At 48.6% G+C, this 26,250-nt stretch overlaps 2 protein-coding genes and 1 pseudogene across 20 annotated transcripts; all 3 read left to right on the forward strand.

Moving 5' to 3' along the window:
* The first annotated feature begins 63 nt into the window (after positions 1-63).
* On the forward strand, positions 64-8,141 carry LOC147372021 (retinol dehydrogenase 16-like). Of its 18 annotated transcripts, none has more exons than XM_086403935.1 (7): positions 88-176; positions 1,398-1,450; positions 2,194-2,400; positions 2,630-2,695; positions 4,422-4,680; positions 5,548-5,711; positions 6,279-8,141. In XM_086403935.1, exons 1-7 carry the CDS (start codon positions 109-111, stop codon positions 6,494-6,496), a joined length of 1,035 nt encoding a protein of 344 aa, XP_086260061.1. In that variant the 5' UTR covers positions 88-108; the 3' UTR covers positions 6,497-8,141. The 18 variants fall into 18 exon arrangements, with proteins under 18 accessions (XP_086260073.1, XP_086260070.1, XP_086260061.1 ...); XM_086403938.1 differs by having other exon boundaries at positions 124-176; positions 2,060-2,400; XM_086403943.1 differs by having other exon boundaries at positions 159-176; positions 2,085-2,400.
* A 117-nt stretch (positions 8,142-8,258) lies between these two features.
* Positions 8,259-12,893, forward strand: LOC147372022 (retinol dehydrogenase 16-like; annotated as a pseudogene).
* A 2,142-nt stretch (positions 12,894-15,035) lies between these two features.
* On the forward strand, positions 15,036-24,628 carry SDR9C7 (short chain dehydrogenase/reductase family 9C member 7). Of its 2 annotated transcripts, none has more exons than XM_086403953.1 (4): positions 15,036-15,485; positions 19,166-19,424; positions 20,045-20,208; positions 23,454-24,628. In XM_086403953.1, the coding sequence occupies exons 1-4, from the start codon at positions 15,185-15,187 to the stop codon at positions 23,669-23,671; spliced, it is 942 nt and encodes a 313-aa protein (XP_086260079.1). In that variant the 5' UTR covers positions 15,036-15,184; the 3' UTR covers positions 23,672-24,628. The 2 variants fall into 2 exon arrangements, with proteins under 2 accessions (XP_086260079.1, XP_086260080.1); XM_086403954.1 differs by having other exon boundaries at positions 15,036-15,261.
* The last annotated feature ends 1,622 nt before the right edge of the window (positions 24,629-26,250 follow it).

The following is a 26,250-nucleotide window of genomic DNA, read 5'->3' on the forward strand; positions in this document are numbered from 1 at the left end:
GGCGTCAGCAGGGGGCGAGCCTCATCTATCCAATTAACAGGAAGCTCAGACATGTGCTGCCTTAGTACAAAGGGCAGCTGTCCCTTGTAGGACTTCCTGCAGAGATTTATGTCAGTGAGTCTCCCAGCAGGGTTCACATCTTGGAGATTTCTTGTTCTGCCCCTTGCAGCTCTCAGGTGAGTGAGTGTCACCCAGACTCCTTCTTTCCTCTCTCTTGACTTTCCTGTGGCTGTTCCCACCCAGAATGTTGTCTGAAGCTTCTGAGACCCCAGGGAGTCATCACGTTACACTCAGATTCACAAAAAAGAAGCAAATGGGGTGAAGGCTGGATTGTGTCTGTTGAATGGCCCCTTGGGAAGTTATGGTGGTGGGATTCGTGGTTATTGAGAAAAAAAAAATCTCATTTCTTTCAATAAAGAAACCACAACCTTCTCCCTTAGCAGGGTTAGTGTTTGTATAAGACTTGCATGTCCTCCCAGCTTCCTGACAGTTTCCGGGGCACCATCCTACATCCTGGCCTTCTTCTGTCTCACCCTTTGGGGAGCCCTGTAGGAGGGTCCTGCTGGTGACCCGGGAAGCACACACAGGCTGGTTTCTGCAGGACTGTCTTTTCCATTACTGCTGCTGACTCCCATCTGAGGGACAACCCCTTTCAGGATGACAGTCAGCTCCCTGCAGGTGGAAATGACCAGTAAAGGCTAATCTGTCATCTCCTCTCTGTTTGTTGGCTGCTGAGGTGGATTCCAGGAGCATCTGAGCCTCTGTGTCCTTGGGGAAGCCTCTCCTTCATCCCAGCGTCCGTTTTCTTTCCTCACTTGGAGTTATAGGTGTGATAAATGTGGACGGTGAGGAGATGTCCAGGGCATTGACCCTGGCTCCTTCTGTCCCTGTCCTTCTTTCCAGCCCCACGATCCTGGTGGTCCACCCATTACTGGATGGTATCCTCCACCTCCCCGTGAACTCCTCCATGCACAGCTGTTCTGAGGTCCAGTCTCAGGTCCTTTCTTTAGTCTCCTGAGGGGTCAGCTTCCTCCTCCTCTCCACTGTTACCCTAACACAAACTGCAATTATTCCTTTCCATCATTGTGATTTATAGATCTCCCTGCTTGCCAGAGTTAGAACTCCAGTTAATGTTTGCCACAGTTCAAATCAGTCTCTTCTCAGTGTCTGATTGGTCAGGATTCTGGATGTGGTGCTGGGATGGGCAGGGGCTGAGCACAGAAGGGAGAGGCCAATGGAGCTGGGCACACAGGTCTGTAGGCAGAGTATCTGCACAGAGTAAAAGGGGAACAACTGTTAGAGCAACTTTGTGTGAGTCCTTCCAAGACCCATCCCAGTGTTTGGGAGAAATCTCACCATTACCTGTGTCCCCTCATCCCCTTCCTGTTTCCTCGTAGTGCCTCAGACACCCCCACTGTTCTTCTGAACACTTTCTGGTCCAGGGAACCAGGTAAGATCTTATTCTCTTTTGCCTTCTCCTTCTAATCCTAGAGAAGCTGAGGGTATTTAGTCTTTTAGGAGGGAATTCTGTGAGCTGAGCCAGAGGAGGAAACCAGGTCAGAGTCTAAGCCGCACAGCTAGATGGCAGACGAACTGGGTTTTGAAGCCATGTGTTTTGTGAATCTAAGTATATTCCCCCTGAAGAATATTCTTTAGATCTGGGAGACTCAGGTCCCAGACTTGAAAGGGACAAAAGGAAGAAGATAGTCGTGAGCCATGGAACCGTGCCATTGCGGGTCCAATGTATGGGGTGGGGATGGAGGGGAGAGAGGCGGGCAGAGGCAAACAGGGAGGAGTGAGAGGACAGGACAGAGGTGGTTGGGAACCTATTGTCATCCCTAAGAGACTGTCGTAAATGCATTGACATCTATTAGAATTGGGTTAAGTGTACCAAAGAGCACGTATTGGGTTTAGAGTCAGTCATACTCACTGAAGAAGGTGAGCAGGACAATCTTGAGAATTCCAAGCGAGAGAGCTTGGACCCTGGCTTGCCAACAATAATCCTGTGTGTTCTTAATTTCTCCTACCTGATCACTAGCCAGACTCTATTTCACCCCAGGCTGTGTGTGTCTGTCCCATAAAAGGCCATGTGGCTGTACCTGGTGGTCCTCGTGGGCCTGTACTACCTCCTACGCTGGTACCGGGAGAGGCAGGTGGTGAGCCACCTCCGGGACAAGTTCGTCTTCATCACAGGCTGTGACTCGGGCTTCGGGAACCTGCTGGCCAGGCAGCTGGACCTGAGAGGCTTGAGGGTCCTGGCTGCATGTCTGACAGAGAAGGGGGCTGAGCAACTGAGGAACCAGACATCAGACAGGCTGCAGACGGTGATCCTGGATGTCACCAAGACAGACAGCGTTGCTGCGGCCACCGAGTGGGTGAAAGAGCGTGTGGGGGACAGAGGTAACACCCAGATTTCTTGTTTGTTTATTTCTTCTCTCTGTGTGAGGGGACACTGGTTGGCAGCTCCCTGGGGAACATTCCAAGCTGTTTCTGTGACTTGAAGTCCCACCTGTCTTCTTCACCTCACCCAGCTGACTAGCCAAACCTCTGCCACCCCATACCCCCACCTCCTGACCTAGCTTCTGTAGTTTGGGGGAGAGATTTCCCTGATGACACTGTGTCCTTGCAGACTACCTGTCTGGTGTCCCCTCCTCTCTCAGCGAAAGTCTGGCTTTCTTACTGTTGTGTGAGCAAGGTAATCAGGGTGGAATTTCTGGAGGAGGGGTGGAGAGGGGGAACTCTGGCTGGAAGGCTGCATGGGTGGCTGGAAGCAGGGCTGGAGCTGGGCTGTGTTCTCAGCACCTGAACACGGTCTTGCTGGTGACCCATAGCCAGGCTGCTAGAGGTTTAATGTCACTCATTTTCGGTGCTGACACTGAACTCTCAGGAGTTGTCTAAGGAAGGCCTGAAAGCTACAGTGGGGTCACATTCTCTTTTTTCTGTTTGTTGTTCTCCACGTGTGATGTGTCTCTTTGTGGTACTATAGTTGTACCTGTGTTTTATGGGAGAAGGAAAGAACTTTAATTTATCTAAATACAGATTTAAAACATGACACGGTGGACAGTGGGGAAAGTATGTGGATGAGAACCAAATCACCCTAAATCCTACCACCCACAGATAAGTGCTGATAACATTTTGACATACATGATATTACAATTTGGACATAGTCTCTTTCCTAATTTTCCAGTGAAAGAAAGTGAACAATTTTACAGGTAACAAAAATGTGTTCAAAAATTAATAAATAATGATTGAGAATAGTATATTCTTTAGAATAGCTCTACTTCATGAAAATTACCTCATGGTATGAATGTAATTGGTTCCCATATTTTATTCATTGCATTGAGCATAAATGATGTCTGGGTAAACTTCTTTCTACCCAATTCCCTAAGCTCTAATCATGGCTATTAATTTGATCTTTGGTCAAATAATGAGGAATATCCATTTCTACAAGGGCAGGCTTAGTGCTGAGCAGTGGAGGGACTAATTCTGTGTGTTCATTCTGACATCCTGTTCCCAACTGCCCTGAACCCTTCTGTTCTGCCCTGAGTTCTGTTAGTTGATAAGTCTTTAAGTTCTTGATATGTCTTTGTGTCTCACAGACAGGTTTCTATGAAGCTGGGCAACCTGTGATCTGAGGGAACTGGGTCCAGAGTGGCCTCTTGTGGGAGGGAGAGGGTAGAGATTTCTGGGAAAACATGTAATTCCAATTTGGAGAAACATGGCTTCTCCTGAAAACCTACCCACTGAATTCCCAAATTTTTGTATGAATATGACTCAATATTGATGCAGGTACTTCAAAGCCAGGCCCTACAGGTCAATACCACACCTCTCAACCAGTTCCCCCAAACCTGGGACTTCAGATCTCTTTTCCTCAACCAATCTGCCTTTAACCTTCATTCATCTTTTTATTTTTGTCTTTTATCTGTTTTCTCCTTCCTTCCTCTCTTTCCCTCCATTCCTCATTATTTCTCTCTGTTTTCCTCTTTTTCCTTCATACTAGCTATTGAGCACTCTGTCAGAAAATCTGAAAAGTCAGAGGAATATTTATGTCTGCAAAAGCAATATGGATTGTGAACATTCAAAAGTTCATTCTCAAATTCCAGACCATAGGCACACTAGATCTCCTGAAGCTCAATACCTGCATTCATAAACTGTGGTTCCTTGTCACCCGGTTCCTTGTCACCAGGCACTGGGTGGGGTGTGAAGACTGAGTCAGGAGGGAGGCTGGCCTTCTGTCCTCCCACTCTTCACTGGGTCTGGTCTCCCTAAACCCCCAGGAGCATGGTAGTCTCTGCTCTATTCACTCCCACTGCGGCCTCTCTCCTAAAGTCCTCCCAGGTCGGAAGGTGACTTGGCACCATGACAGGGTCCACATTGCTAGACTCGGCACAGTGTTGCTCTCTTGCCTTCACTGTTCCCAGGGCTCTGGGGTCTGGTGAATAATGCTGGCATCTCCACGCCCACTGCACCCAATGAGTGGCTGACCAAACAGGACTTCGTGAAGATTCTGGACGTGAACCTGTTGGGGGTGATTGATGTGACCCTGAGTGTGCTGCCCCTGGTGCGGAAGGCAAGGGGCCGTGTGGTCAATGTTTCCAGCATCATGGGCCGGGTGGCCCTCCTTGGTGGAGGCTATTGCATGTCCAAGTATGGCGTGGAGGCCTTCTCAGACTCCCTCAGGTAATGGCCTGGGACAGACTGCCCACCTTGGTCCTCCTGCTTCTGTGCTTCTGGGGGAGCCTTTCACAGTATTCCTTTCATCATTGACTAGAGCTCTTTTTTCTGTAATTGCCTGTCTTACTTAACCAGGCATTCCTTGGGAAGCTCCTTCCTAAGTTTGTGATATCAGGATGGGCTCCATGACTGTAGAGTTGGCATGAACTTACTTTGCCTGGATGATGTCCCACAGTCTGAAAGTGAGGCAGAATTGTCACTGATATAATTGGCTACAGCATGTTCCACATATATTGCTGCTATAATATTAGGTAGGGGCAACCTTGTAAGCAGTGTAACCTTATGGAAGCAATTAATCAAGGGAACCAATTAATCATATCAGCAGTAGAAACCCTAACTTATGCTGGGCTGAAGATAGCTCCAATGTGGGGGAAGGGTGTACTCAGGTAAAGAGATGATATTTAGGGGATAGTTAGAACAATCCAGCTGATAGATGGCCAGGAAGTAGATCTGTTAGGAGAGGAAGAGAGGAAATTGAGGAGTATAGAGCAGATAAAATATAGAAAATTTGGTGATCAATTGGATGTGAGGGAAATATGAAGAGATGGTACTTAAGCGGTACCTTGGAACACAGCTGGTAGGATTTAGAGGTGTAGGCACATGTGTACAAAATATTAGGAAAAATATTCAAACTCTATTCAGAATAACAGCATCATTAGATTTCTCCTTTGGCTGTCTGTACTTCACAACCTCCCAGAGCTTTCTGCTTATCCCACTGCAGTCTTTCTTGTCATCTTACAATTTTTGGTGTGTTTTTGTGTTTATGTTGGAAGACCTCTGAAGTCCTTGCCCCTCTGCCTGTTTGCCTTGCAGGAGGGAGCTCTCCTACTTTGGGGTGAAGGTGGTTATGATCGAGCCTGGTTATTTTAAGACCACTGTGACCAGCCCTAAGGCACTTTCTCAGGGCTTCCAGGCATCATGGAATCAGGCCAGCCCAGAGATCAAGGAACTCTATGGAGAGAAGTTCATGGCTAACCGTGAGTGATCTGTGGACCTTGGGAAGTAAAGGGAGCTTGGGAGAGGTAAACCCTTGTCTGGAAGCCTGGGTCAGTCATTAGCACTTCCTTCAGTATCGTGTCCATCCTCCAGGCTCTGAGTCACCCACACAGTGGGGACATGGGTTCTGTCCCCAGAGTTCCATGTAATCACCTGGTGATCTAGGGAAAGTCTCCAGGCTTGGTAGACATGGGGACCACTGTCTCCCTGAACCCCTTTTTATTTTGGGAGGAAACTGAAGCCAGAGAGGGAAGACCCTGTGTAGTCATGGCAAGCTGGCATTAGAACAGCTGGTTTTCACGTCCTTGGATTTATTGTTTGTAGACACCTGCAGTTTATGTAGTCCTGATATTCTCAGGAAAAGAATTAGAGGTTACTTCATGTGGAACCATTGCTCCTGGTGTAAGAATGGGGCACTCATTTGAGAATGTAGGTTGATTCAAGTTAGGTGGCCTAGGGATTCTTAAGAACATTGATCCATAAGTTGATCCCTAAGTCAGAATGGACAGAGGTGGAAATATGTCTAGATTCTTTCTCATTCTGGACAGTCATGAAATCAGTCGACTTGTTGGAGACAACCAGCTGCCAGGATCTGTCCTTGGTGACCAACTGCATGGAGCACGCCCTGACTGCCTGCCACCCCCGCACCCGATACTCACCTGGCTGGGATGCCAAGTTCATCTACCTTCCCATGAGCTACCTGCCCAGCTTCCTGGTGGATCTCATGGTGTACTGGAGAAACCCCAGGCCTGCTAAGGCCCTGTAACCCAAGACTGGGGTGCATTGTAGGGGGTAGTTGCGTACAGAATGGGGAGAGGATGCATCGGGGGAGGGAAATATAGTGGAGAGTGGAGTTTTCATGTCACCAGGACACCTTTCCACCTCACTCCCATCTCCTCCCCAGTCTCCTTTTGGGACATTACTTAGGACTCGAGGATAGAAGGAAGAAACATGTTTTGTAGTGAGAAACTGAGATCAGTAGCTCTTATCTGTGTCCTGTTCCTTCATCAGCCTCTCAAGGCTCTGAGCCTTATGGCCCTCCTGCCACCCTGAGGAATCCATACTTAAGGGGAGGGTTGAGCAGCCAGGAGGGTCCAGACCCCTGCATCTTCTGCCCCTGTCCGCCTCTTCCAGGTGTGCCTTGGCCCTGGCCAGTGTCCCCCTCCCACTGCAATGCACATGAGAGATAAAGGCCCTTCTTCCCTAAAGATACTTGTAATCAGGGATGTGTGTGAGGGGTGACCACCAGCCTGACACATCAGCCTAGGTGCTAACTCAGCCAATCTTGGCTGGAAAGTGGTGTCATCAGTGGAGATCCTGACAGAGAACACAGAAACCAATTCTTGTTTTGTCTTGAAATCTTAAATTTCCATTGATTATATTCCCCTAAAATAAAAATTTAGACATTTACCTAGGCCCAGTGATTTTGAACAAGGCCTTGGACAGCAGTGGGTGTGTGTCTCTGAGAGGAAGAGTTAGAAGACCTCGCGGAGGTGTAGGGGTGAGTGGGAACACCTGAGGAGGATTTAAAGAAGCAAGTGAGGTCATCCCTTTGTCTGCAGAAGTGAGGGGCTAATGTGTCTGTCTGGAGATTATCGTGTGACCTGGGATCCCAGGATTAACACAAGGATGGACAAACAAGGAGAGGTCTGTAAGGGAGAGGCAGGGCCCGGACCCTTCCCTGGGGACATGTAGCATCTCCCTCACCAGAAACCTCCCTGCCGTCTTCCCTCTGTCCCCTCCTATAGAGTCACTACCCTCTATCCTTTGCCATCTGCCAGGTCCCCCAGCCCAGATCCCTTTCCCCCACCCTCCAATGGAGGTGAGTGGGAGTTACTTCTGGAGCCGGGTCTTATGTCTTTGCTAATGCTTATTGAGCACCTACTGTGATCAGGGCAGGAATTCCCCTGATGTCCCAGTGCTTCCAGAGACCCTTGCTCTCTGTGTGTCCTCTCTTCTCATGATGGTCTGACTATGGACTCAGTGGAGAGGGCATTTTTACAAAGTCATATAGATTTCTTGACTGAGTGCAAATTGAAGTGGGAGGTATCTCCCAGTCATCTTAGTTCACCTTCCTGATTATAAAAATTAGGTTATAGAGACTTTGGGGGATTTTAAGCCATTGAACAGTATGTTTTAATATTACATACCTTAAAAAAGCATTGACTTCAGATTTCCTTGGTGTTCCAGTGGTTAAGAATCTGCCTTGCAATGCAGGGTATGTGGGTTCAATCCCTGGTTGGGGAACTAAGATCCCACATGCTGTGGAGCAACTAAGCCTGAGGGCCACAGCTACTGAAGGCCACATGACACATCTACAGGTCCATGTTCCCACTGAAAGACCTCACACAATGCAACGAAGATCCTGCATGCTGCAACTAAGACCTGACACAGCCAAATAAATAAATAAATACTTTTTGTTTTTAAGATGTATTTACTTATTGAATCATTTGGAATGTAACAGAAGTAAACATTTACTGACTGAAGTTGACATAAGCACAGACAGTTTAAACTATAAGATCTAGATCAGAAGGGACTCCAGTATGAACAGGAGGATATCTGAGTACTCCATGACAGAGAGTGCTGGAACTCTAGTTCAACTGCAGCCTTTAGGCACTGTCCCCTGCAAAGCCTTGTGGCTGTACCTGGCAGTCCTTGTGGGCCTGTACTACCTCCTGCGCTGGTACCGGGAGAGGCAGGTGGTGAGCCACTTCCAGGACAAGTTCATCTTCATCATGGGGTGTGACTCGGGCTTCAGGAACCTGCTGGCCCAGCAGCTGGACCTGCAATGCTTGAGGGCCCTGGATGCGTGTCTGACGGAGCAGGAGCTGAGCAGCTGAGGAACCAGACATCAGACAGGCTGGAGACGGTGATATTGGGCATCACCAAGACAGAGAGCATGACTGTGGCCACCTAATGGGTGAAGGAACATGTGGGGGACAGAGATACGACCCACATTTCTTTGTGTTTGTTCATTTACTGGGAAGATCCCCAAGGTGTTTTCATTTTCAAAGCCTTGATATTGCCTAGGAATTGGTGCAGGTTGTTTCAAAGCTTGTCTCCTGATGCGCAATGCAGGCCCATTCTCTAAATTCTCCTATCCGGGGTTTTCAAGTGTGTCTTTCCCAACCAGCTTGCAGAAAGTGATTATTCATGGTTGTTTTTTGTTTTTTGTTTTTCTGTTTGGTGTTTCTTTTTTCATTCATTTCCCTTTTCTTTTCTCTTCTCTAGTTTCCCCTTCATTTCTGTTTCTTACCATTCCTCTCTCCCAGTCTCTGTCTCTCTCCTCTGATATTTGTGAGCATCACTATTTTCCCAAACTCTGTCTGTGACCTTAATAAAGGGGCTTATTGTCTACTGATGGGCAGAAAAATGAGTAGGACCATCCCTGCCTTCCAATAGCTCAAAGAATATCCAAACCCTGACAGCCTTGCAGCCCCTACACCCTCTTTTCCTCTCCGGAACTCTTTTCCCTTCTACCTCATGGCACACTGTTGTTGACTCAATTAAAAAACTCAGTTGGAAGATGACCTGGCACCATGGCTGAGTCCTCTCTCCTGGGCCCAGCACAGTGTTCCCCTCTTGCCCTCACTCTTCCCAGGACTCTGAGGTCTGGTGAATAATGCCAGCATTCGCACTCCCACCGCACCCAATGAGTGGCTGACCAAACAGGGCTTTGCATAGTTGCTAGAGGTGAACGTGTTGGGGGTGATGAGGTGACCCTGAGCCTGATGCCCCTGGTGTAGAAGGCAGGGGGCCATGTGGTCAATGCCTCCAGTGTCATGGACCAGTTGAGCCTTTTGGCTGGAGGCTCCTCCATGTTCAAGTACAGCATGGAGTCCTTCTCAGACTCCCTCAGGTATTGGCTTGGAATGAAGACCCTCCCTTGTTCCTCTTACTTCTGTGCCTCTGGGTGGGGAGCCAACTTTTGTTGGGGTTTCCTTTCTTCACGGACCTTCCAACCCCTCTCTCTTGCTCTGTAGGTCTCTCATTGGGAAGCACCTTTCTAAGTTTCGGGTGTCAGAATGGGCTCCAGGACTACAGAGTTTGCTTCAACCACTCCCCATCTTTGATGTGGGCCCATATTCAGAAAGTATCCGAGGCATAACTGGAATCTGGATTACTTGGCTGTGGAGCCCATGTCCATAACCCTTGCAATATTCAGCTTCAGGGAGCCCTCAAAGAGGGGCTGCTGCTGCTGCTGCTAACTCGCTTCAGTCGTGTCCGACTCTGTGCAACCCCATAGACGGCAGCCCACCAGGCTCCCCCGTCCCTGGGATTCTCCAGGCAAGAACACTGGAGTGGGGTGCCATTGCCTTCTCTGCAAAGAGGGGCATGGAACACTTAACTTGAATCAACAGATACTTCTTGGTCACTTCTGTGAGTCCTCAAAAAGTGTTCCTGGTTCAAGAAGATTTGGCCCTTTACCTAAAGTGACTGACAGCTGAGAAAGGAAAAAGAGATACAGTAATGCCATTATCTCATTTTTGCTGCTTGTAACTACATTAGCGAAGGTAGGTAGCCTTGGTAGCCAGTGAAATGAGGTGAGGGTTCAGGAGATAAGGGTCTGAACTGAGGACTGAAGAAGTGAACTTGAGACTCTGGCAATTGGGCAAAGTAGGGCAGGAAGGCTTCAGGATATGAGAATGGTGTCAGCCTATGCCCAGCTCAATGAGTGACTGTGGACGGCCTAAGCTGTGGGGTCCACCAGGGACAGATAGGCATGGGTGGGCTTGTAGAAAGATGTAGGCCTTGGAAAGGCTGGAGACCATCTTTCTAATGGCAATGGAACTCCACAGAAGAGATTTAACCAGGAGAGTTAAAATAGTCAAATCAGCCTCTAGAACAAGGGGTGGCTTTGAATGTGGAGGAGCCGAGACAACAGGCAGGGAGGTGTTCCTTAGAGGACAGTTATGATAACCGAACTGACAGATGGCCAGGTTGTTGGCTAGAGCAGGAGAGGGGAGAGAGAGAACTGAGGAGTATGAAGGAGGTGATATTGGCAAACTCTGATAATTGAATACATGTGCAGAGAATAGGAGGAGATAGCTTATAAGTGGTGCCTTGCACCACTGTTGGCAGGATTTAGAATTGATAAGGGACTTCCCTGGTGGTTCAGCCCATAAAGAATCCACCTGAAATGCAGGAGACCCAGGTTCCATTGCTGGGTCAGGAAGATCTCCTGGAGAAGAGAATGGCAGCTCACTCCAGTATTCTTTCCTGGAGAATTCCATGGTCAGAGGAGCCTGGTGCACTACAGTCCATGGAATCGCAAAGGGTCAGACATGACTGAGCAACTAACACACACACCCCGAGTTGACAAGCCCATATAAATAAACTATTTCAAAAATTATTCAAGTTCGATACAGAAGGAGTACCATCATCATAAGTTTTCTCTCCCTGGCTGCTACACTTCATAACTCCTCAAACTTTCAAGATTATCCAACTCCACTCTGAATTGAGATTCTATTGTTTTCTGTTTGTTTCCTGAAATTCTGAATGCCTTGCCTCTCTGCCTCTTAGCCTCGAGCAGGGAACTCTCCTACCACCTTTGGGGTAAAGGTGGCTAGGATCAAGCACAGTTACTTCAAGACCAGCATGAATAATCCTGAGGTTCTGGATGGGAGCTTCTGGGAGGCATGGGTTTGGGCAATTCCATAGGTCAAAGAACTCTGTGGGGAGCTATTCCTGGCATCAGGTGAGTGAGCTGTGGACCTTGGGGTGAGAAGCAAACCCTTGTCTGGAAGCCTGGGTCCATCATTAGCACCTCCTCTAGTCTTAGGTCCATCCTCCAGGCTCTGAGTCATCCACACAGTGAGGACATTAGCTCTATCCTCAGGGTCCCATGTGGTCAATTGGTGACAGAAGGAAAGGATTCAGGCTTGGTAGACCTGGGGACCACTGTCTCATCTGAATCCCTTGTTGTTTGGGGAAGAAACTGAATCTAGGGAGGACAGAGACTTGTGGACTCAAGACAAACTGACATTAGAGCAGATGGTTTTCATGTGCTTAGATTTCAGCGTTTATTGTTGTTTAGTCACCAAGTTGTGTCCAACTCTTTGTGACTCCATGGACTGTAGCCCTCCAGGCTCCTCTGTCCATGGGATTTTCCAGGCAAGAATACTGAAGTGGGTTGCCATTTCCTCTTCCAGGGGATCTTCCCCACCCAGGGATCGAGCCCAAGTCTTGTGCATTGGCAGGCAGATTCTTTACCAGTGAGCCACCAAAGAAGCCCACTCTAGTGTTTATAGAAATATCCAATTTATGTATGGGATATTCTCAGGAATAGAGTCAGAGGTTGCTTAGTGTGGAACAGTTATTCCTGGGATAAGAGTTTGGGTGCTTCTTGGGGAATTTGAATGATTAATTTGGAGCATGGGTTTACAGGGGAGGGAAGGGCGGGAATTCTCTCATCCTAAACAGACATCAAAATAACTGAAAATATTTGGGAAAAATACAAGCTGAATCTCTGTACTTGGTCATGAACTGCATGGACACACCCTGACTGCCTGCCACCCACACACCCAATACTCACCTGACTGGGATGCCAAGCTCGTCTACTTCCTATGAGCTACCTGCCCTCCTTCCTGATGGATGCCATGGTCTACCGGAGTTCCCCAAGGGCCAGGGCCCTATCAAGTCAAGTCTAGTTGGGTGCTGTGTGAAGGATGATGCTTCAAGAGGAAGGAGAGAAGGTGGAAGGAGGGAGCTCTCTATTTCTAAGGTCAGGTAGCTCATCCTCCTCCTCATCTCTGCCCCAGGCTTCTCCTGAGGCTCTGGGATATTGGGAAGGAAGGACAAAGTTTTGTGGCTGAGAAACAGGGATCCAATAGCATACATCTGTGTCCTGTTTCTTGGGCAGCATCTCAAAGCTCTCAGCCCCATGACCCTCTTGCCACCCTGAGGAATCTTCAATGTCTGGAGGATGTGAGCCTCTGGGAAGGGGCTCAGCCCCACGTGCTCTGTCTCTAGTCACCTCCTCAGGGCGTGACTTGGTTTCCCCATCCCATGGGATGGAAATGGCCTGGAGGAGGTAAAGGGTCCTGTCTCCACTGAAAATACCTGTGGGCAGGAGTCAAGGATGCACAGGGCACCCAGCAGCCTCATCTGAGTAGGAGGGCCAGTCATCAGAGGGGGCAGAATTCTCAGTCCTGGGAGAAGAGCTCTCTGTGTTGTCCTGCAGCCCCCCAGTCTCCCATTCCACAACCTGCCTTTTCTGATGTTGGAAGTTTGAGTCCAGGGAAGCGCTGTGTGTCCTGGCAATCAGCAGACTGGCCTGCAAGATGGTAAGTCAGGCCCAGGCCTGTGCTGGGGCAGTTCCAACTCATTCTTTTTCAGGTTTAGAGACAAACCCCTGGATTTCACCATCTGGGGCTATCTCAAGAACTGGGACATTCCTGGGCCTGCTCAGCCCTTGAGTGACATTGTCTGACTTCCCTGAGCCAAAACTTCCTTGTTCACTCACCAAGGAGGCAGATAGAATTCTGAGATGTCTCCCACATCAATTGCAGGCGGTGCCTTGGGGTGAGTAGGAAGTAAGTGAGGTTTGCCTCCACCTCCCATCTCCCATCTCCATATCCTACAGGCTTTGGGTCTGCTCCCCAGGACTGGGTCCATGAACTGTCACCACCGCCCCCCACCCCTGCCACCAAATCCCAGGACTCTTGGTATAGAATGCCATACTCCCTGCAATTTCCCAAGATGACACCTGCTTTATCTGATTTTAGAGCTAACTAACCTTGGTGGAGAGTGCAGCATACCAGCATCCTTGTCCTTCACTCTAGGGGATTTCATGGCCTCATTTCTATGTCAGACCCTCTAGACAAGGAAGGTGTAGGCAGTTGGTCCCGGGTCCTTCAGGCTGGTCACCAGGATAGTCCTGAGGAATAATGACCCTAGAGGTTTGTCCAGAGGACCAGTACAGACTCCAGCATCATTCTGTCCCCATATTTTTGCAATCCTGGGTGAGGGATTACTCACACCTCTGTCTCATTTCCTTGCTTCCTTTGCTTTACTGGCTTCCGTTCTACCTCTCTGTGAGTTCTTTGCCCCATGGCCTGTAATCTCTCCTTTCCCTCAAAGGCCTGACACAGAGAGTTTCCCAAGTCCCTGACCTGCATCCTCAGTTCTTCCTACGTCACCCCCTCTCAGAGCCAAGGGTCTGGCCCCAGGTCCTTCCTACAACTGCCCAGGGCACCCCTCCTCATCATCTGGCTGAGCCTCGGTCTCAGTGATGCTTCTCTCAGAACTCTCTATTCTCCTGCCTCCCCTCTCTGTGCCCCAAGAGTCTCCTCCTAACTTTTCTTACCACCTGTGGTTGGACCTGTTATCAGCCTCATGCCCTACAAACATTTTGGCTTCTGGCCTCCCTTCCCTCTGCACTTTCCATTAAGCACTGTGTCAGCTGACTTCATAGTCCTTTGCTTCCACTTTATAGTCCCTTGCTTCCCCTGACATCACCACCCCCCCCCCTTCAGAATCCTCAACTCAGCCTACCAGCTCCCTGGACCTGGGGGTAGAAGAAAATGCCCACTGGGGGCCCTGCCTGGGGAAGTTGATGTGTCCTCGATCCTTGAAGCCCTCTGCTTGTCCAGTTGCTGGGGGCGGGTGCTGGGCTTGCTTGGAGTGAAGTGGGGACTCCTCATTGGTGACTCAAGCATCATCTCCCAAGGATCCGGGCCCTGAGCGCCTCAGGAGTTTCTGCTTTCTAGGAGTTGGGGGTCTCACATAACCAGTTTCCCTTAAGGAGGCCCTGCTGCCTCTGACCTCGAGACAATGGAGGCACATCCGCCCTGGAGCAGACCCTTTATTTCTCATCCTCTCACATCAGGGGAGACTTACCTAAGAACAGAGAATTCCAAAGAGCTGATGGACTGGAACTCATTTCCCTTGGGGTTTGAAGGGCACAAAACCAGTTCTGTTTGTTTTGCATTAACAGATTTGTCTTCATCTTTCCATTCAAAATAACAATTACATTTATTTACATGCTTGCATTCATAACAAATGATTTTGATCCCTGGGCTGGAGGTGGGGGATTGCCAGGATGGGTCTTCTGGGCTTAGTCCTCCTTGCTCCTTCCCCTGCTCAGGCCACACAGGTGAGCCACTTTTCAGCACCAGCATCACCACTGTGGTTTGTCCCATCCCTGGCACCTTCACCCCTAGGGCTGGAGGAGAGAGAGAGGCGGCCACCAGGATGGTCTGAAGTAACAAAGCTTCAGGTTTAACTTGAATTTCTTGCCTCTGGCTAATTGGTGTGGTGAGGCATCCACCTATACAAATTACAGAGTGGCTCATGCAGGGGCTGTGCATCTGTTGCTGGCAGCCGAAGGGAGGAGAGCTCTTCTCAGCAGGCTCTAGCAGGTTTTGGCTCAGAGGGCACACCTCTCCGGCTATTCCCTGAACCCGATTCTTCTTGACCATCACCTGTCATCGCCGGCCCCTCCATACACACCATGGCAGCTATCTCAGACCTCTCCTTTATGTACCGCTGGTTCAAGAACTGCAATCTGGTCCGCAACCTCTCAGACAAGTACGTCTTCATCACAGGCTGTGACTCGGGCTTTGGGAACCTCCTGGCCAGGCAGCTGGTTGATCGGGGCATGCGGGTGCTGGCTGCTTGCTTCACTAAGGAGGGGGCCCAGAAGCTTCAGCAAGACACTTCCTATCAGCTGCAGACCATCCTACTGGATGTCACCAAGACAGAGAGCATCAAAGCAGCAACCCAGTGGGTGAGGGACCAAGTGGGTGAACAAGGTGGGACAAATTGCATTCTTTGGTTTTCTCAGTGTATCCTTCTTTTTCTCTCTGTCTCCCACAGGCATCTGACAGTTATCAGGGACCCTGTTCAGGTAGGGTGGGAGAGAAAGGGACTGAGGCTGTAGCTTAGTGGGATTGGGAACTGCTGCGTGGTTTGGACTGTCCACATGCATGCATGCTAAGTCGTTTCAGTAGTGCCTGATTCTTTGAGACTCTATGGACTATAGCCCTGTAGATAGGCTCCTCTGTCCACGGGATTCTCCAGACAAGAATACTGGAGTGCGTTGCCATGCCCCTCTCCAGGGGAATCTTTCCTGGAGACTCAAGGATCAAACCCACATCTCTTGTGTCTTCTGCATCAGCAGGGGGGTTCTTTACCACTAGCACCACCGGAGAAGCGCACTGGACTGTCCACGTGAAAAGATGATTTTCCAAGGAAGTTTTCTCTCCCAGAAACTCAGAGGGATGGCAGGGTTTGGTGGTAGCTGCACTAGAAGATCAGGGAGGAACATGTGTTCCGAATGTCCAAACCTTTAAATGTCTCACTGGGACTTCAGTTGTTCTAATCATCAGCTCCTGTAGAAATGTGAGCACGTTTCTTGTTGGGATCAGGCTGGAGGGAGGGGAGAGGGAACATGAGGTTGGACTCCCTGAGTCAGGGCATTTGTTCTCCTTGACTATATCAGGCTAGATTGCAGGGTGAGGAGTGAGACCTGTCCTCTTTCTCATATCATGATGGATACTGGGTTGACTTGAGGTTAAGTGTCTATGTCAGGAGGGCTGCTCTTATTGGGAAAGGAGTCTGTGGGCTAGGGCTAGACTAGGACTGCATGGGGACCAGCCCAGGGAGTTTCCCACATACAGGATGTGGGTGTAGGAATGGGAGGAAAGCGTGGCCCAGTTGTAGAAGCAGCAGTCTGGGGGAAGTCCTGCCTCCTGAGGGAACTAAACTGGGGACTGTGCACACGAGTCAGAGCAGAGAACTCTTGGGCCGAGAAGGGGCAGACAGTGACTCTTGCTGGATTTCCCTCTTTGGCATTTACCACTATTCAGTACTCAATGTTTTACTTAGTTTTCCTACTTATCTATTTCTCCTGCTAGAATAAAACTTCTGGGGTTGGTGTGTGTGTTGGGAGGGTGTTGTTCCTTTTATTTACTATATATCCTGAGTACTTACTTGTGTCTGGCATCTAGTAAGGTGCTCAGTAAATATTTGTGAAAAGAACTAAGTAATGAATAATTCAGCAAGAGTGAGTTTCTTTCTTCAACATGCTGCCTCCCCCCAGTGCCCTACATTCAGCTTTGAGCCCCTTGTGTTAATGATTCACCAGGTAATATTAGTTTCCTATGGTTTCCCAGGCAACTCAGTGGTAAGAATCTGCCTGCAATGCAGAGATGCAGAGGGTTTGATCTCTGCGTCAGGAAGACCCCCTGGAGAAAGAAATGGCACCCCACTCCAGTATTCTTGCTGGGATAATCCCAAGGTCAGAGGAGCCTGGGCTGTATGTAGTTCATGAGGTCACAAAGAGCTGGACACAACCTGAAGTGATTGAGCACACGTAATAAATGCTGTAATAAATACACACAAACTTAGAGGCTTAAGGGAGCACATACTTATTATCTTATAGTTCCGGAAGTCAGAAGTCCAAAATGGGTCTCCCCAGGCTAAAATCAACGTGTTAACAGAGCTTTAAGGAAGACTGCTTTCATTGCCTTTTCCAGCTTTAGAGGCTGCCCGCACAACTTGGCTCATGACTTCTTCATCACCAAGGCCAGCAAGGTCGGGCGCAGTCCCTTTCATGCTGCCATCTCTCTGGTTCTCTGTCTTCTGGCTTCCTCTTCCATTTAGAAGGACCTTTGTGATTATATTGGGCTCCGCAGGCTAATCCAGAATATATTCCCCATTTTAAGGTCAGTTGAGTTAAATTTCATCTGCTACTTTAATTACTCTTTCCCATGTAATCTACCTTACACAGCTTCCCGGAATTAGTACAGTGTCTAAGCAGCACTGGGAAATGGGGGGAAGGGGTCCTCATACACTTTCTTGTTGCCCCTTAGAGTCTCTGGACATGACAAGTTGACCTGACCCTGAAGTTGTTCACAGAGTTATGAAAGTTCTCTAGACCTCTTTGCAGAGAAAAAAAAAAGTTTAAGGCTGTCCTCGTTTACCAGCAGGCAGAGCTTTTTACCAGAACCACTCAGGTTTTACAGTCTTTGGGTCTCAGGGGCTCATGTCGTTCACTGCAAGGTAAGAGAGTCTCCTCTAGCTGGGAAGTTCTGAGTCCTGCCAGCCAGGGCTCTCCTGTGGTCTCTACTTGGAGGAAAGTAGAAAGAGAGGGTGGGGACACAGCTTGTGTGGGGACCCCTGCCCTAGAGGAAAGGGTGAACCAGGATTGGTGTGTACATCCAGACCTGCCCATGTGTGCGTGGAAGACTATCTTGAGGCTACATAGCCCAAGTCGGGTAGTGAGACAGGGGGAGGGGAAGGGAAGGAACCCCAAGCCCCTCCCCAGGTGGAATTTTACTTGGAACCTCAGTATGTAAAACAAATGAAAACTGAGGTTCTCCTGCATCTCCCTTCCTTAGCATGTTATGGGATTCAGCCTTAAAGCTCTCAGGATTGCAAACCACAGGCTAGAAATGACCGTCCTAATCCAGCCAGCAGTGAACCTGAGGCCCAGGGAAAGGAAGTGATTTCAAGGCTAGAGTTAGAACCAGTACTAGAACTTGAGGCTCTTCAAGTCTGGCCCTTGCAGAGCTAAATGATAATACCTAGCATTATTTCTCTCCATTTATATTAATACCAACTCATTTAAATATTTCAAAGAGAGCTCTTTTCACATTTTTCCAAAATTATTTAAATGTTTTATATATTTGTTTATAAATCTTATTTCTTTTCTGGTTTGTGAACTCCTAGAAAAATAAGACCCTGTTTTGTTCATTTTGTGCCTCTAGCACCTTCCTTTATAACTGACAGATGTATGAAATGAATGAATGTGTGAATGGATGAATGAATGGAGCAATTTTGGTAATGTGTGAAGTAGAATTGGTTTCTTATACTCAGATGAATAGAGAGGGGGAAGTATGATGGGGGAAGGAATTGAAACATTAATTCATTGGTATGAAAATGAGATCTCTTTTTCCCTGAGCTAATAGCTTAGATCCTATTAAGCCTGGATCATAGTTTGTACAGGGCACAGCTAAGCTGATAGACTGTGTGCATCAGCAAAAGTGCCCCTCTAGGTATATGTCTGGGCTGTCATAGCTCCCAACCCCACACCCTCAGTCTGGCTGTCCTGTACTTTATGAAATGCTTAACCCACTCCAGTACTCTTGCCTGGAAAATCCCATGGATGGAGGAGCCTGGTAGGCTGCAGTCCGTGGGGTCACTAAGAGTCGGGCACGACTGAGCGACTTCACTTTCACTTTTCACTTTCATGCATTTGAGAAGGCAATGGCAACCCACTCCAGTACTCTTGCCTGGAGAATCCCAGGGACAGAGGAGCCCAGTGGGCTGCCGTCTATGGGGTCGCACAGAGTCGGACACGACTGAAGCGACTTAGTAGCAGCAGCAACCATCCTCAGCAGCCCAGAGCTGGTGGGTAGTGGACCCTGGTGATATTCCAGAGACACTGCTGATTTCTGTCTGGTTCTCTCTCCCTCCATCTTACCCCCAGGCCTCTGGGCCCTGGTGAACAATGCTGGTGTGGGCCTGCCCAGTGGTCCCAATGAATGGCTGACCAAGGAGGACTTTGTGAAGGTGATCAACGTGAACCTGGTGGGACTGATTGAAGTGACCCTCCATATGCTGCCCATGGTCAAGAAAGCCCGGGGCAGGGTTGTCAACATGTCCAGCTGTGGGGGCCGTGTGGCTGTCATTGGTGGAGGCTACTGCATCTCCAAGTTTGGTGTTGAGGCTTTCTCTGACAGCATCAGGTAACTGGGCCCAAGTGCCAAACCACTCAGGGTGGGAGTTCCGGGGGGTTTCACCCCAGGAAAAGAGAGCTGGGTTGGGGAAGTTATGGAGGGAAGATGTTATAACAGTAGCAAGAAGAAGACTAGCCCACCAGGGGCCTTCCCCAGGGACCTAGAAAAAAAGGGATGAAAAGAGGTGGGGTGGTGATGGGTAGCCTTCCCTTGGACTGCTTTGGGCCTGTGTGAGTAGGAGAGAGAGTCCCCCAAAGAGACAGAGAGGCCTGGAGGCAGATGCACTGTGGGCGACCTTCCAAGGATAATGCAAGCCTTGTATAGACCCTGCATTTCTTTGCCACCTGGATGTTGGGGGTGCGGCGAGTGGGAGGGACCTGGTGGGAGCAAGGCGTGGTCTAGATTCTTCCGGGCTGGGCTGGCCTAATGTGAATTGCCCAGAGGCAGGCTTGGGAAAGGGCTTATTTGCATGAAAGCAGCGCTGGGCCTGGGCAGGAGTGGGGGGTCGCACCCCCAGGTTCCTGATCTCCCGGGGAGATCAGCTCCTCTGGACGTGTCAGAGGTGATTCTCTCTGATGACCCTTGGTCATCGTGGGGTCCCAGACTGAGTCCAAGCTCTTCCTTCCCAGGCGTGAGCTCCACTACTTCGGGGTGAAAGTCAGCATCATCGAGCCGGGGAACTTCCGGACAGCCATTCTGGGCAAGGACGGCCTGGAAAAGCACATGCGCAAGCTGTGGGAGCGTCTGCCTCCGGAAACCCGCGAGAGCTATGGAGAGGAGTACTTCCGGATCTGTGAGCTCCCCAGAAGGGACAGGGGTCTCTGAGAGGGGTGGAGAGGTCTTGGGAGTCACCAACCCGATTTCGTTTTCCGGATATTGGGATGGAGGCTCGGAGCGGTTATGAGCCTCAGGCCACACCGCTGGAGGCAGAGCTGGGGTTTGAGAACTGCTGGGAGTACCAGAACCATACCTGCGGGGAGATGGGGTTCTTAGGAGAGATCTCCCCACCTCGGCCTCTCCCCGCGGCGCCCGCCCACCATCACCACCCCACCCCCCACCCCGGCGCCAAACATCCCTATGCTGGTGAATCAGGTGCAGGTGAATCTGCCCTGGGTACAGAGAAGTTATTATGAGCACAGCTGCTTGGGCCAGATTGCCTGGGTTTGAATTCCGGCTCTGCCACTTACCAGCTAGAAGATTTTGGGAATGCTACCTAGTCATCGTAAGCCTCGATTTTCTCATTTAGAGAATGGAGTTAATGAGAGTGCCCACCTCCCAGGGCTTCTGTGAGGACTGATATCTATGAAGTATCTCACACGCATTAAGTGCTTGTTAGGTCAGTAAAGAGAAAAAGCACCCAGTATTTACAAGGAAGGCACTCTAGGCAGCTCTGTTTCTCCCTGAGCTAAGGGAATCCTGTGAATCTCAGGTCTCTTTGGAGAAGTGGAGAAGAGCCCTCACAGCTATTGGTTATCATGGCCAACCAAATAGCCTCCTGCCTTGTGAATCCCAGAATCAGGCCAGGTATCTTGGAGTGATTTGTGTGTGTGCGCGCGTGTGCACCCAGTCAGGCTCCTCTGTCCATGAAATGTTCCAGGCAAGAATCCTGGAGCAGGTCGCCATTTTCTTCTCCAGGGAATCTTAGACCCAAGGATTGAACCCATATCTCTTGAATTTCCTGCATTGGCAGGCGGGTTCTTTACCACTAAGCACCATTAGCCATACCCAAAATAGAACTATATTGGAAATGGCAGTTAATTGCAATCTAACCTAGGCACATTTCTGAGAATCAGCACAGAATCCCTGGAATAGGCATGTAAACAGGACACAGTGTTCTGGTGCCTAAGGGCCTGGAACTGAGCCACAGCCTGGCTTGGTTAGCATGCTTCAGAACAACATAGCCACCTGCCAAGTTTCTTTATCTCAACTCTGCCGGGGAAGCCACCCAAAGTTGCCCTTTTAGTCCACTTTCTTCCTAGGGAGGGAAGGACTGTTGGGTCCATACTAAGTGCCAAAGCCTCATCTCTGCTGTTTTATAGACTTTGCGTGTGTGTCAAGTTGCTTCAATCATGTCCGACTCTTTGCAACCCTATGGACTATAACCTGCCAGGCTCCTCTATCCATGGGATTCTCCAGCAAGAGTACTGGAGTGGATTGCCATGCCCTCCTCAAGGGGATCTTCCCAACCCAGGGCTCAACCAGTCTTCCCGACCAGTCTCTTATGTCTCCTGCATTGAGGCTGATTCTTTACCATTAGCACCACCTGGGAAGCCCCTTTATAGACTATTTTGCTTAATTCTCACAATAGCATAAACGTTTCCTGGATGTCTGAATGCAAGGCTCATGTTCTTTCTCACTGTCCAGGAGACTGACAGGGGCTAAAGGGTACCTCTGTCTCCCTTCCAATCTGTGTCAAGCTAGATGCTGAGCACAAAGCAGGAGCACAGTAAATATTTGAGAGAACAAGGAAAGAATGTGCCATAGACTATTTCCAGGTCTCAGATAGCTTCTTCCACCCTGCTGCTTCTGTGGGTCCTCCCTTCTTTCAGAACCTGGTTCAAAAGCCATCTCATCCCACCAGCCTGCCTCCCCTGATGATGGCATAGACTTCCCTGCCTCTGAGGGAGCCATGACCCTGAGCTTCTTGGATGAGGCCTTTGACACTCACCTGCCCGCATGGGCCCTGTTTGTGATGGACTCTGTGTCAGACCCATGGACAGAGCACAGAGTGTTGGATTCCTAAGACATTATCTCACCATAGACCTTCTGGCTTTAAGTCAGCATGGCTCTTTTGGTGGACCCCATTTGGGCTTAGCTCAGACTGTAAAGAATCTCTCTGCAATGCAGGCGACTCCATTGTTCCAGTTCAATCCCTGTATCGGGAAGATCCCCTGGAGAAGGGAATCGCAACCCACTCCAATATTCTTGCCTAGAAAATGGGGTGGCAAAGCTGAGGGACTTTCACTTTCAAAATGTAGTTTGCCTCTTTTCACTGCAGTTTTCTCCCTAGGAAAGAGAAAGGGAGTTCCTTGGAGTTGGGGTGGGGGGTTAAGGATACTTGAATAACTCTGTTCTGCCCTTACCAACCACCCACCAGCATCCTGCATGGAAGGGGTGACTTCTCTGCTTCCTGGACCATGCCCAAAATCAGGACAGCTTTTGCTCTCTCCTTGTTTTCAAGTTCTAAGTCCTTATCATGAATCCTGGCTCTCAGGCATCACTTCCTCCTGAGTTCTTGGGGCACTCAGTGAAGTATGAGCCCCATTGAGCTGTTCCTGTCTCAGCAGGGGTGAGGGTGCAGATCAGGGCTACATAAGCTTATCATGTGGCTTGTCTCCTGTATGTGTTGTTAGTACAGCGGACTTGGACCATCTCCACATCCATGTGCAGCAGGCTAACAGAATGGCCCTCACATTCGTCAGTGCCTTAGCTCATTAGAGCCCCATCATGACCTTATGACCAAAGCAAAGGCAGTGTTACTATTTTTTAATAACATCTTTCTTTCTCCCCTGCAGGCTTTTGTAGAAAATTTGGGAACTCCAGGAAGTTTTCCTAGGAGGAAAAAAAACCCCTCTAGTGACTAGGAATTTCACCAGACCATGTTTTTCCTTATTTCCTTCCAATTTTTCTGTGCACTTATATTCACCCATTTTCTTATCCTCTTCTCTACTGTCTACCCTGCTATTAGTCATCTTTATTATTTTCTAGGGCAGGGTATTATCATCCCCATTTTACAAATGATAACAGTTTAAGCTCAAGGTCACACAGCTAAAAAGTGGCAGAACTGGGCACAGTTCTTCTCATTGCTAGTCTAACACAATAGTAGGGATTCAATTCATAATTACTGAATTGGGGAAGGGAAATAAGATTATTTATAGTTTGTTTAAGGAACAGCCTAGAGCTTGTGAGATCTGCCTGAAATGTTAGATCTGTAATCTGATGGAAAAGGAGCTTGGATGGAATTTAGAAGACATGATCTTTAATAAAGAATAATAGAGCCTTTGTTTTTTTTTTTTCCTGTCTTGTACCCTCAAACAGATACTGACAACTTAAAGAGCACAATGCAGTTAGCAGACCCAAGGATCAGCAAAGTTACCAACAGCATGGAGCACGCCATTGTTTCCCGGAGCCCTCGCATCCGTTACAACCCGGGCCTGGATGCCAAACTCCTGTACCTCCCCTTGGCTAAGTTTCCCACCCCTGTGACAGATTTCATCCTGAGCCGGTACCTTCCAAGGCCAGCAGACAGTGTCTAAGCTGGGGAAGCTCAGGGGGGTGATCAGTGGAGTGTAGGGGAGGGGGGTGAGAGAAGCCACCATCAGGTCACAAGAAGAGGGATCAGATGTTCTGGGAGTATTTTGCTTAGCTGACACCCTGCCTGCTGCTGGCAAATTTATGGGTAACTTCTAACAGAAAATACATGCCTCTTCTCACTCACTGGGGCCCACAGAAAGTTGAGGTGGCCTTTGCAAGTTCAAAAAGCTATATAGCATGAGGACTCCCTGGTGGTTAAAACTGCACTTTCAATGCAGGGGGTGCAGGTTTGATCCCTGGTCAGGGAGCTAAGATCCCACATGCCACACAATGTGGCCAAAAAGTAAAATTTTTTTTTAAATTACTTAAAGATCTATAGTATAGCTCCAAGAACATCTATTTCCCAGTCAGGAAATGACTTTTCTTGACCTGAAAGAGTCAGGGAAGGGAAAACTAGCTCCTGCTGAATCATGAGCCTCCCTCAGTTATCACCACCACTGGGAAACTTTGTGGGATACTGTAGCCCACAGGAAAACCCAACCACTTTCCTCTTGTGTCTCTAAATATGCATTAACCTTATTCACATAGCCCTTTATTTAAAGTATGTTTTAGGACAGACACAAAATGCAAGATTATATCACATAAAATTTATCCTAGTATTTTCTCTGTCTTTTATGGATTTCTGTATCCATAGGTGATTGGGACTCACATAAAATAACATTTATTTAATTACCATGGATTAATTCTTCAAATATTTATTGAGGACCTGCTACAGACTAGCACTGTGTAGGAGCTGGAAGGATACACTTCACTTCAGTTCAGTTGCTCAGTCATGTCCAACTCTGTGACCCCATGAACTGCAACCCGCCAGGCCTCCCTGTCTATCACCAACCTCCCTGTCCATCACCAAGGAAGGATAAAAATATGATTAAATCATGATCTTGGTTTTTCACTCTTTATTTTGTGGTTTTGTTTTTTCTGTTTTAGCATAGCATCTAGTACTAGAGATAGACAATAATAGAAGAAACAGAAATCAGTAAGTCAAATTTTTGGAGCTGTGAGGAACCCCTAAGTGAAAGTCACTCAGTTGTGTCCGACTCTTTGCAACCCCATGGACTATTCAGTCTATGTAATTCTCCAGGCCAGCATACTGGAGTAGGTTGCCTTTCCCTTCTCCAGGGGAACTTGGACTATTCCAACCCAGGGATCGAACCCAGGTCTCACACTAGTGAATTCTTTACCAGCTGAGCCGTAAGGGAAGCCCAGGGATACTGGAGTGGGTAGCCTATCTCTTCTCCAGCGGATCTTCCCAACCCAGGAATCGAACCAGTGTCTCCTGCATTGCAGGTGGGGAACCCAGGTCTCCCACATTGCAGGCGGATTCTTTACCAGCTGAGCCACAAGGGAAGTCCAAGGATAATGGAGTGGGTACCCAATCCCTTCTCCAGCAGATCTTCCCAACCCAAGGATCAAACCAAGGTCTCCTGCATTGCAGGCAGATTCTTTGCCAACTAATCTATCAGGGAAGCCCCGAGGAACCCTCAGTTCAGTCACTCAGTCGTGTCCGACTCTTGGCAACCCCATGAACTGCAACATGCCAGGCCTCCTTGTCCGTCACCAACTCCCAGAGCTTACTCAAACTTCTGTCCATTGAGTCAGTGATACCATCCAACCATCTCATCCTCTATCATCCCCTTCCCCTCCTGCCTTCAACCTTTCCCAGCATCGGGGTCTTTTCAGATGAGTCAGTTCTTTGCATCAGGTGGCCAAAGTATTGGAGTTTCAGCTTCAGCATCAGTCCTTCCAATGAATATTCAGGACTAATTTCCTTTAGGATGGACTTGTTGGATCTCCTTGCAGTCCAAGGGACTCTTGAGAGTCTTCTCCAGCATCACAGTTCAAAAGCATCAATTCTTCTGCCCTCAGCTTTCTTTATAGTCCAACTCTCACATCCATAAATGATCACTGGAAAAACCATAGCTTTGACTGGATGGACCTTTGTTGACAAAGTAATGTCTCTGCTCTTTAAAATACTGTCTAGGTTAGTCATAACTTTTCTTCCAAGGAGCAAGCATCTTTTAATTTCATGGCTGCAGTCACCATCTGCAGTGATTTTGGAGCCCCCCAAAATAAACTCTGCCACTGTTTCCATTGTTTCCCATCGATTTGCCATGAAGTGATGGAAACAGATGCCATGATCTTAGTTTTCTGAATGTTGAGTTTTAGCCAACTTTTTCACTCTCCTCTTTCATTTCATTAAGAGGCTCTTTAGTTCTTCTTCGCTTTCTGCCATAAGGGTGATGTCATCTGCATATCTGAGGTTATTGATATTTCTCCCAGCAATCTTGATTCCAGCTTATGCTTCATCCAGCCCAGCATTTCTCATGATGTACTCTGCATATAAGTTAAAGAAGCAGGGTGACATTTTACAGCTTTAACATACTCCTTTCCTGATTTGGATCCAGTCTGTTGTTCCATGTCCAGTTCTAACTGTTGCTTCCTGACCTGCATATAGGTTTCTCAGGAGGCAGGTAGGTGGTCTGGTATTCCCATCTCTTTAAGAATATTCCAGTTTGTTGTG

Source organism: Bos grunniens, chromosome 5, assembly GCF_055505025.1.
Source record: "Bos grunniens cultivar Pamir isolate PY7600 chromosome 5, Bosgru_T2T1.0, whole genome shotgun sequence".
NCBI lineage: Eukaryota > Metazoa > Chordata > Mammalia > Artiodactyla > Bovidae > Bos > Bos grunniens.